The sequence below is a fragment of the Centropristis striata genome, chromosome 19, assembly GCF_030273125.1.
Source record: "Centropristis striata isolate RG_2023a ecotype Rhode Island chromosome 19, C.striata_1.0, whole genome shotgun sequence".
Taxonomy (NCBI): domain Eukaryota; kingdom Metazoa; phylum Chordata; class Actinopteri; order Perciformes; family Serranidae; genus Centropristis; species Centropristis striata.
The window spans coordinates 17,991,347-18,001,729 of record NC_081535.1 but is presented as its reverse complement, the minus strand read 5'-3'; the positions used below and the strand labels follow the sequence as shown (position 1 = coordinate 18,001,729).

The window sequence follows — 10,383 nt, the reverse complement described above, 5'->3', positions numbered from 1 at the left end:
TTATGTTGTCACTTCAAATCCTCAGTGGCTCAGAAATCCTGTTGTACAACCATTTAACATTCAAAATTAAGCAACTTGCATTAATCCTATCTACCTGATTCAGGGCTAATGCAGTGAATAAAGAAATGGGTCTTAATTTAATTGGGCATTATCCAAACACTTGTTAGGGGTGATTAGGCAGAACGGGGGGAGGAAGGAATCCTCAACATTTAGAGTTTCACATGAACCCAAGTTTAAACGGCTGTGGATTTGCAAAGTCTGGAGATTACCAACTAATAGGATCAGCAGAGCCAAGGTTGTCAGCATCTCTCTCTCTCTCTCTCTCTCTCTCTCTCTCTCTCTCTCTCTCTCTCTCTCTCTCCAGATGAGAACAGCTCAGGACAAACTGAAGCCTTGCATATTCTTCAAGTTATTATGCTAATGCTAGCTGTAGCTGTAGTTAGTTAGTTAGTTCAGTATCTGCACAGTAAGCATGAATCGACAACCAAAAGACTGTTAGCCTAGCTTAGCACAAAGACTGGAAACATAGGGAAACAGCTAGCCTGGTTCTAGCGCCTACCAGAACCTCTAACAATCAACAAGTTATATCCCAAGCATTCTCATTCCCAACTCATCACATACACGCATTTTAAAGCACAGGGTAACCCTTTAACATTACTGTTGGACGTGCCTGAAGAATTGAGGTGCACAAGTAAAAAAGAGCACCAATCCACAGAGGGAGGAGGTTGTGTAGATATATGGGTCAAACAAAGAGAGGACTTTCATCCCCGGTAATTGCTGTTCAAATCCTGCAGAAACCATCAAAAAGGCACATTTTTTAAAACTGAAAGTAATATGTTATTCAATCCTTAACCAAGTAGTTTTGTTTCCTAAACACAGTCAAACAGTTTTGTGTGCATTCAGAAACATTAACCACGTGTTGAAGTCTGTTACACTACCCTGCACATCCAAAAATTAAACTAAAGGGGTAGCATGTGTGTCAGAAACTGACCTTAAGGGCTGGCGACCAAGCGTCCATATAGGATGAGATTGCAGTGTGAATGTGATATTTTTTTGTTGTTGTTGTATCTGACTAAAATGGAAGCTGTCTCTGTCTGTCTGTCCTGCAATTTTCTCAACAACCGTTCATCTGATCAATTTCACAATTTGCAAGTGTGTTGCTAAAGACCCAAAGAAAAGCAGCGTCAAATGCAAGATCTTGAGATCTACAGGACATTTATTAGCATTGGGTTATTAACACAGTGGCAGCGTATTAAGAGGGGACTCCACCGAATGGCATGCTGGGTACAGCTCACTCTCCGTTGACCAGGAGATGTTACACTGGAGCCAGGCTTTGAATGGGAACTGCACTAGTCTGTACAAAACAGAGTCACTGCTCCTGCCCAAGAAACACAAAACTACTAGGGAAAGCAACAAATTCTTGTTTTCATAATTTTTTTCCTGTGGTGTAAACTAACAGGACAAAATTAGTGAGCTTAAGGGTGTATGTTCTTTTTAAATCTTTGGACAAAGGCTAACTGTTTCCCTCAGTTTCCTGTCTTTGTGCTAAGCTAAGCTAACCAGCTGCTGGCTGTAGCTTTATATTTACCAGGCAGAGGACCAGACATCTTCTCAACTTGACAAGGAAACAGAGAAGGGTAGTTTCTAAAATCTTGAACTATTCATTTAAAGCTTTATTATCCTAAAGAATCACAGTGGAGCATCTTTGGTCAGCACCATCAGTGAACCATCTCATATTTGGGAAAAGTTGTTTGGATAATTTGGACAATGACTTTTAAATTAAGTTTCAAGTGAGATTATTTCACCACATGTAAGTCTAACAATCCTGCAAGACATTTTCTCTCTATATTGTCTCTTTTTATTGGTATTGTGAGCAGTGAAGGTTATTATGGTGAGGCTGCATTCAACGTGTGTGTTTCCAACCCTCAAGGCTAACCCGCAGCTGAGCATTGAGTTCATGAGACAGAAACTGAATGTTCAGCTTCTTTTAACAATAAAAGTAAATTAATTCAAACTCAATGAAACTTTTCACTATATAACCTATTATCATGCTCTTTGTGTGCTGTAAGGCATCATTAAAGCTTGTCACGTGCAAACACAAGAAAACAAAAGAGCATCTTTAGAAACTTTTGCTGTAAAGATAAACTTTAACAACTTTTTGCTGTGCTCAGTTAGCTTCTCTGACCCCCCCTCTCCTCTCCGGCAAACAAAGGATAAGGTCACCTTCTGTAATTAGGAAAAGCTAAATAGTTTTAGAGGTTTTAACTCTTTTGAGTAAAATAATGTAATCCCCTTAAGCAGGATTACCACACTGCTGTCAATCTTTGTTTGCTGTTAAGTGGTTATAGCCCAAAACTGTTATGTTAGGGCTTTGTTACCCTCTTTGACTCAACACCTTTAAGAAACTGGTGACAGAAAGTCTTCATAAGTTTATAAATCATTAATTTCATAGATTTATAATGAGCCTATAAATGTATTTAAACCTCTTTTATTCAACATGTGTCAGGAGGTGCGTGATTTTTCCTTTAGATCAATAAAACAAATAACTCTTCTGCTAAATGAAACGTATTTGCTTTGGCAACAATATCTTGACGCTTTGATTAAATATTAAGCTGTCATCTTGCAATCCATGTCCTGACCAGAAATCTTGTAATTATGATTTTGTTGTACCTTAATCTGTGGGCCTAATCTTCCTCTTTTTTTCCACAGACTGACATGAACATGACATCTGGAGGAGTGGAAAGATGGTTTTAAGATTTATGTAAGTAGGTTTAGAGCCAGCACTGACTGATGCACTTGAGATGGAGGAGGAGGAGTTATAGGGGAGGGTGTGTGCGCGCTGGTGCCTCCCGCTTGGGCGCACAGTTACCCCCTAAATCCAGGGCCAAATCCAACAGGACGTCCCCTCTGTGACGTGCAGCGGGGGTGCCGCATGAGCAGGGGGTTTTACAGCAGGCACTACTTTAAAAGCCCCCTCTGAAGATGCTTCATATCCACTAAGCAAGACGAGCCGACTGGTCAGCGTCTTGTGCGCAACTTTTCCGCAGGGCTTTGCAATTTAATACAACTTTAAACACAAAGAGCAGCGATACATAAAAAAAAAAAAAAGTTGTATATTTTACCTTCTTTTGGACTTCTCCGACCAATGTGGCTCCTTGGATCAACCTCCCAAGTGATGATGATGATGGATGAGCGCCTGTCTCCCTCCGCACGCTCCGTCCAGAGCCCGGGGGACACCACGTCCACTGTCCACAGCATAGAGGCGATACTGGGATTTAAGGAGGACACCCTCTTCCACAAATCGGCCTGTTACACTATGACAGAGAAAGTCAAAGATGCAGAGCGGAATGTTATCATGACCCCACTGAAGAAAAGCCATTCATCAGAAAGTTTTGACAGTAAGTATTCTCCTAATTGCTGCATCAAGTTATTTAAGTGCAAAATAGATACTTCTCATTGTATTAAGACTTTACGTTTCTAACGTTTTTAAACCGAAAGATAATATATTTATTTTACTTCTTTTTGCAGAAAAATGAGACAGGTCTTATTTTCTTGATAGTGCAAAGTTTTATCTTTCAGGTTGCCTGTCTAAAAGTCCAAACAAATTAAAAACAATCATTATAAAATGACATTAGGGGCAAAAAAGTTGATTTATTTTACTCTACTTCACAATTAAACTTTAGGAAGCGTGTTTATTGTTCAGTCAGACTTGGCATTTTCAGTCTCCCGGTCCTCACACTCCTCTCCCCGCAGGTGTGTGTTGCTCCGGCGGAGCGGCTGAAGCCTCGGTGTGCCCGGACTCACCGGACAGAGACGGAAAACTGTCCGATGATGACAACCCCAAAAAGAAACACCGTCGTAACCGGACGACGTTCACCACTTTCCAGCTCCACGAACTTGAGAGAGCTTTTGAAAAATCCCATTACCCGGATGTGTACAGCAGGGAGGAGCTGGCGCTGAAGGTCAACCTGCCGGAGGTCCGAGTCCAGGTATGTCCCCGAAAATAATCACTTTCAGCGGCCTTTTATTCTCACCGTGCACGCAAATATTCAGCCTGGAGGCCTGGAGGAAGTAATAATGGCTGCAAGAAGGGGCTATATATTTGTGGCCAGATCTGAATTATCCCCTAAAACTTGTATTATGAAAGAAATATCTATATTTACATTAAAAGTTAATGTAAATATATCCCATATTATATTAACTATATTAAAAAAAGAGAAGAAGTTGTATCACGTTAGTTGAATTTGCTTAAATAAATTTAATTTATAGGGTTATTTAAAGTGCCATGACATCATAAATATGAGACAATTACATGTTTAATTCAGTGAAGACAGGGCATGTTTTATTTTGGTATTTTGGAACTGCATAAGATTTACTTTGGCAGAATTTTAAATGAAAATGTTTTAACAAAATGTTAAACTCCAGTTATGGCTTTTATTATTAATTTAATATTGAGAGGAAATAAAATACTGGAAGATAAATCAATCAAGTCACTAATGATTGATTATAGCTTTACAATTTGATGCAAAGTGCTTCCTTTAAAAGCTGAAATCATCATTCATATATCTCATCGTGTCAACCTCGATATTTCTCAATATTCAAATACTTTCACACGAGATTATAATATCACACACACAATATTCAAATATTTCATAATCTTTGTTTTAACTTTTTTGCTGAGTTGTTTAGGTCTATTATATGTGGAAGCTTTTATGCTGCTATCTTGGTCAGGAAGCCCCTTGAAAAAGAGATTTTGAATCTCAATGGGAAATATCCTGGGAAAATAACAGCAAAATAAATATTTAATTTCAAATAATAGCAATAGTTTTAAAGCCTTTAATTAATTTAAGTTTGAAAGCATTTTTTCTCTTGCAGAGTTGAAAACAGATGTATTAAAAATTTCAATCCTCCTCTTTCTTTCCAGGTTTGGTTTCAAAACAGACGGGCCAAGTGGCGTCGGCAGGAGAAGCTGGAGGTGAGCTCCATTAAGCTCCAGGACACCTCCTCCTCCTCCTTGCTCTCCTTCAGCCGCTCTCCCAGCAGCTCCCTGGGCTCCAGTCTGCAGCTGGACCCCTGGCTCTCCACCCCGATCACCACCTCCACCTCCCTGCAGTCCCTCCCGGGCTTCATCACAGGTCCGCAGGGCCTCCCGGGTGCTTACACCCCTTCTCCTCCACCTTCCATGCCCTCCTCCTTGTCAGCCTCCTTCCTCAGCTCCCCGGCCCTGGGACACAGCTCTCACCTACCCCACATGGGCTCAATGTGCCCCCCGCCCCCGGCGTACCACTGCTCGTCTGACCCAAGGAACTCCAGTATTGCCTCACTGAGGATGAAGGCCAAGGAACATATTCAGTCTATTGGGAAGACGTGGTGATGCTGAGCGGAGGTTAAAAAATGGACATCAAAACCCAGAATGCAACATGCTGCATCTTTTTGAGAAACTGACTTCATCCTCATGCTGATGGGATTGTTACTTTGGAAGTTTTTAAGAGTGAAATCTACAGTTGACATCCAGGATTAGAGACATCCTCGTCACTAACAAGGGTAACACTTTACTTTTCCTTATTTAGCATTCATAAGCAGTACATAAACATTAAATAGTTTATAATGCACTATACTTAAGTGTTAATTAGAGATTTGTCAACAACTTGACCTGGACAATTCCATATGTCTTCATAGGAGAAGATATAGTTGTTAACAAATATTGTATGTTAATAAAAACTTCATAAAAATATAGAAATACATAAAATTACCTTATCTGATCACCACAACATTATGATTTGTTCGTATGCTGCTTATAAATGCTCAATAAGACTTAAAGTAACCCTTATAAACAACATCTGAGAGTCTTTGACACTAACTGTGAAATTTCTGTAAAATATGAAACTAACAACCCAAATGAGCCGGTCTTTTTTCTTCTCCTTTATCGTCTCTGCAAGTTGTGTTTACTGTAAATTTCTCTGCATTCGTTCAGCCCTGTCTCATTGTGATCCAGTTTTATGTTGCCAATATAACAAGTCCATTACAACTCATCAGTATTTATTCTACTTTTGTAAATGGAGCACTCCTCATTTTGATTAATCCGCCTCTTTCTTGCTGCTGTTTGATCTTCGTCATGAAAGATTTAACGAATGTGAATATTTTGTCTACACAATAAACTTTATATGTAAAATTCACAAGTCATATTGTGGCTAATCATGTTTTTTCCCAAGACAATTCGTCGAATTTGAGTCAGACTAATCTGATATGATGACGTGTGTGTGTGTGTGTGTGTGTGTGTGTGTGTGCATCAGGAAAGACTGCAGTGGAAAAGGAAATAATTATCAGAATAGCATCCAGGACCTGTAGTTGATAAAAATATCACATTTATGTAAAAAAAAAAAAAAATATATATATATATGTAAAGCATCATTAGGCCTTCTGCAGAATGGAAGTTAATGGAAGCTCAGCACACACTTAATTGCAATAATAATAAGCAATAAAATATAAATTTAACACTAAATAACAACCAATAAAAGGAAGCTGATTAACATTTTCAGCTGTTTCATTCTGTCATAATAAAGTGAGTTTGCAAATGTTGTTTGAATCCCTTTATGTGCTCACATATGAACACACATGCTGTAAATGCAATTTTGAATTAAAAAAAAAACATTTAACCTTTTATATGGTATTTAGTTTTACACCACTTTTACCATTTAATTTAAAGACAAAAATGTATGTTTGGATAAAGAAGCAGCTTAAACTCCCAGATTTCATCCCTCTGTTTTACTGACAGTTTGTCAACCCACTTATTTCCTCCTCATTAACTCCTGTAAACTTTATCCCATTCGCTCCTGGGATTAGACTCATAATGACGGGGTGAAAGTGGCTTGTACCTCTATTGTTCGCCAATCATCCGCGACAAATGAGGGAAGGGGACAGAAGAGAACACTTTCCTCTGGCTTTAAGAAAAAAAAGGATGTGTGTAACTAAATTGTTTCAATTAGCATTTTTTTTATTGTCTGCAACCCCTGAGGGCTAATAATAGACCCCCGTCATCATTTATCCTACTGTCCTAAATACTAGGAGTGGAGTGGTGGCAGGGGGGATGATGAAGCAGAGTAGTGTGGTATATTGCATGGCAATATGGTAACGATACACAGACGTGAAGTATCAATATTTTATTATAGAATTATTAATATTGCAAATACAAATGGACCCATTTGGTACTAGAATACCAAATAAAAAATAAAACCCAATAAAATCCATTTCCTGTTCAGTCCACTAGATGGTGCTGATTTTTTCAATTTTATTTTATTCAGATTTCACAGGAATTTACTTTTGAAATCTGCAGTTGATAAAGGGGGTGCTTATTTTGTAGGGTTTTTTTAGGTTGCATGGCTCAAAATGCACATATTTGCATTCTGTTAAGTTGGTCTATGTAGACTGTACTACAAAAGGCTCAGTGTGTCAGGTGCATGCAGCATTTACAGATACAGATGTTTTCCTTTTTGGACACAACATTGAGTTTTAAAAAGTTAATACATATTGATACATATTATTGCAATACTCAGCATATTTAAAAAATGTTTACAATGATAATAATATTATATTATGGCTTAAATAGTAATAATATTGTATTATGGGGCTTCTGGTGATTCCCTCCACTACTAAATACACACAGGTCTATGATGATTTGTTCTCACTGAAAGGGCCATAAAATGGCTTTTTTCATCTGTAATTATAATCATGATTATTTCTTGTGCTTCAGCTTTTTGGTAAGTTACTCCAAATGTAACTGTGGTGCTCTCTGAATGGATGTAGTGCGCCATCTGGTGGTAGAAACTGATCACCGTACTGGTAGAGTGAGCTTTATCATTTACATACTTTAATGCAGAAACAGTGAATGGTTTAAAGGAAAATAAATATAAGACCACATGTGGTGTGCAAAGCAAGATTAGACATCCACAATGCAGTTATCACAACGTTAAATTTATTCAGCATTTTTATCCCTTGTAACATTATCTTGTCATGTCAGTCTGTAATGAAACTGCTGCATGAGGTGCATATTAGAAATTTTAAATTACTGATAAAATAAACTTCTGTTAGGTTTCCAGCGTAGTCTTACAGCAGAAAAAAAAAATACAGTAGGTGATGATGACCGTTTCTGAATTCATTTTGCATTCAGGTGGAGTCATTGTCTCGCAGTTTCAAAGCCAGAAGAAGAAGGTTTGACATCTACAATGGAGAAATACATATAATTGTAAGATCTTTTTTACAAAAATGATTTGCATAATTACTGATAGACACTTCACAAACTGACCTCTCTGAGATATTTGTCTCTGTCCTCTTCTCTCCAGCCACTGTGCAGGCGAAGCAGCCTGTCTGCAGTTTGTGGCATCGTCTGTTTCTGGTTCTTTTTTTGCATCAGAGCCTCCACCAGCCACTCTGTGACCACAGCTGTTTCTGAGTCACTGTCATGGTTCATCTCCTGCAGCTCAGGTAGGCTCTCGATACTCTTCTTCCCCATTAAATGACCTGGGGAGTTGCACATAATGGGATTCATTAACCAAAACCTAAACACCAACTGCACTACTAAATTTTTTAATTAAACTATAAATAGTAATCCCCACTTCAACAACAATGCAAGCCTGGACCAATTATATCCAGTACAAGTCTCCAATAAAACAACATTTTAATATAAAAGAGGTAGGCTGGGTTAATGATTAAAAAAAATCTAACATGACATTATATATGACTAAATATCTCCATATTGATATTGTAGGGTTTACTATTGGTGCTTTCACAAAATATTTACATGAGATTTCTGATTATCATCAGTAATGTGCATATAATGAATAAGTGTAAAACCAAATAATAGAAAAGCTATCATAAATTACATCACTTTAGTGTAATGCAGCCTTTAAAATCAGGAAAAAAAACTTGTATTAGATATACTTGATATTTTGGATCTTGGATTTTGGTCTTATTATGGCATAACATATTAACAATATACTGTAATGTAATATATTTCCCCGCTCTTAAACTTAATTAAAATTTCTGAATTGTATTTATTTGGTGGACTGGACCAGCAGATGTTTTACTTCTTCATTACATAAAGAACATATGAATAATTAGAGCTGACAGAGATGACACATGCAAATTACTCCAGTATTATACTAAATAAATAAACATTATTGTTATCAGTGAGCAAATATTTGTATATTTCCAAGAGTGACAGTCCTATGAAGCATGCAGGATACTAAATAGGCTTAAATATTTTCTGATCCGATGAGATATTATATGTTTTGCTCCAAATATAATTGCAAATTATGGTGCATATTTACCAAATAAATTAGGGTAAAAACAAACTATATAACGTTAAAATGCATTATTTATACTTAAAAAGAAGGAGTTTCTCTTACCTACTGCCCAGTGGTTACCGCGTGGATACATTTTGCCAACAACAGCTGCAGGACTCTCTGAGCAGTTCAACATGCACGGTATTGTAGCCATAATGATAAAAAGTGGCCACACCGGTCTGCAAGTCCATGAGTAGCACACGCACACTCCGCCCATGTTATCAGAGAAAATGTCAGATCTAAACAGCGCAGATTGAATCCTTCGGGTTGCAGTTATTCGGCTTGCTCTAACTTTAGAAAGTCTCCGGCATAGTCGATGTTGAGTTGAGTGAACCGGTACCGCAGCGGTTGTAAAGTGCTCCAGTAGTTGCAGACTTGTTGAAGTTCCACTCCCGTTGGTTTTTGATAGAAATGACTAATGATGAAAGTTAAATGCCCCTCCTGACACGAGCCGTACGTCAGCGGGTGTTTTTAAAAAGTGCCGCGGTGATGAGGAAGTCATGATGACAAATGATCATCTATAGCCTGTAATTATTAGCCTATTGCTGGCCAATGTTTGCCCAGAGATAGCAGGGTGATTGCGGGGAGTGTCAACGTCATTTCACGGTGATGGACGGGACTTGTGAGTAATTGCTACTGTTCCAGTATGTGGGGAGAAAAAACTATTCTGATCCTCTGCGTAAGAAAAATAAGTGATATGAAAGAGTACACACGTGTTAATCAGTAAAATGTACATAAAGTAGGCTTTTAGGATAAACGTAGGCTAAGCATCAGACTATAGATAGGGCTCTATAACTGAAATATTTTACTCTAGCATGTAAGAAGCATTCTACGGAAGAGGATTAGGGCCAAATAGGAGAAAAAGTAATGTATATCCTTTATTTAACCAGGTAAAAGTCTCATTGAGATTTAAAAAAATCTCTTTTCCAAGAGAGACCTGGCCAAGAAAGCAGCATAAAAAGTGACAAGTTACAACATTAAAACACAGTTAACATCAACAAGTAAATACAATTAAATACAAATACAGCCATCACAACAACAC

At 37.9% G+C, this 10,383-nt stretch overlaps 2 protein-coding genes across 2 annotated transcripts; one reads left to right on the top strand and one right to left on the bottom strand.

The window, feature by feature from the left end:
* The first annotated feature begins 3,121 nt into the window (after nucleotides 1–3,121).
* On the top strand, nucleotides 3,122–6,167 carry rx3 (retinal homeobox gene 3). The gene is made up of 3 exons (XM_059358199.1): nucleotides 3,122–3,398; nucleotides 3,754–3,989; nucleotides 4,925–6,167. The coding sequence occupies exons 1-3, from the start codon at nucleotides 3,146–3,148 to the stop codon at nucleotides 5,372–5,374; spliced, it is 939 nt and encodes a 312-aa protein (XP_059214182.1). The 5' UTR covers nucleotides 3,122–3,145; the 3' UTR covers nucleotides 5,375–6,167.
* A 1,783-nt stretch (nucleotides 6,168–7,950) lies between these two features.
* Nucleotides 7,951–9,967, bottom strand: grp (gastrin-releasing peptide). The gene is made up of 3 exons (XM_059358494.1): nucleotides 9,405–9,967; nucleotides 8,303–8,517; nucleotides 7,951–8,217 (listed from the first exon to the last, which is right to left on the bottom strand). Exons 1-3 carry the CDS (start codon nucleotides 9,556–9,558, stop codon nucleotides 8,164–8,166), a joined length of 423 nt encoding a protein of 140 aa, XP_059214477.1. The 5' UTR covers nucleotides 9,559–9,967; the 3' UTR covers nucleotides 7,951–8,163.
* Nucleotides 9,968–10,383: the final 416 nt, after the last annotated feature.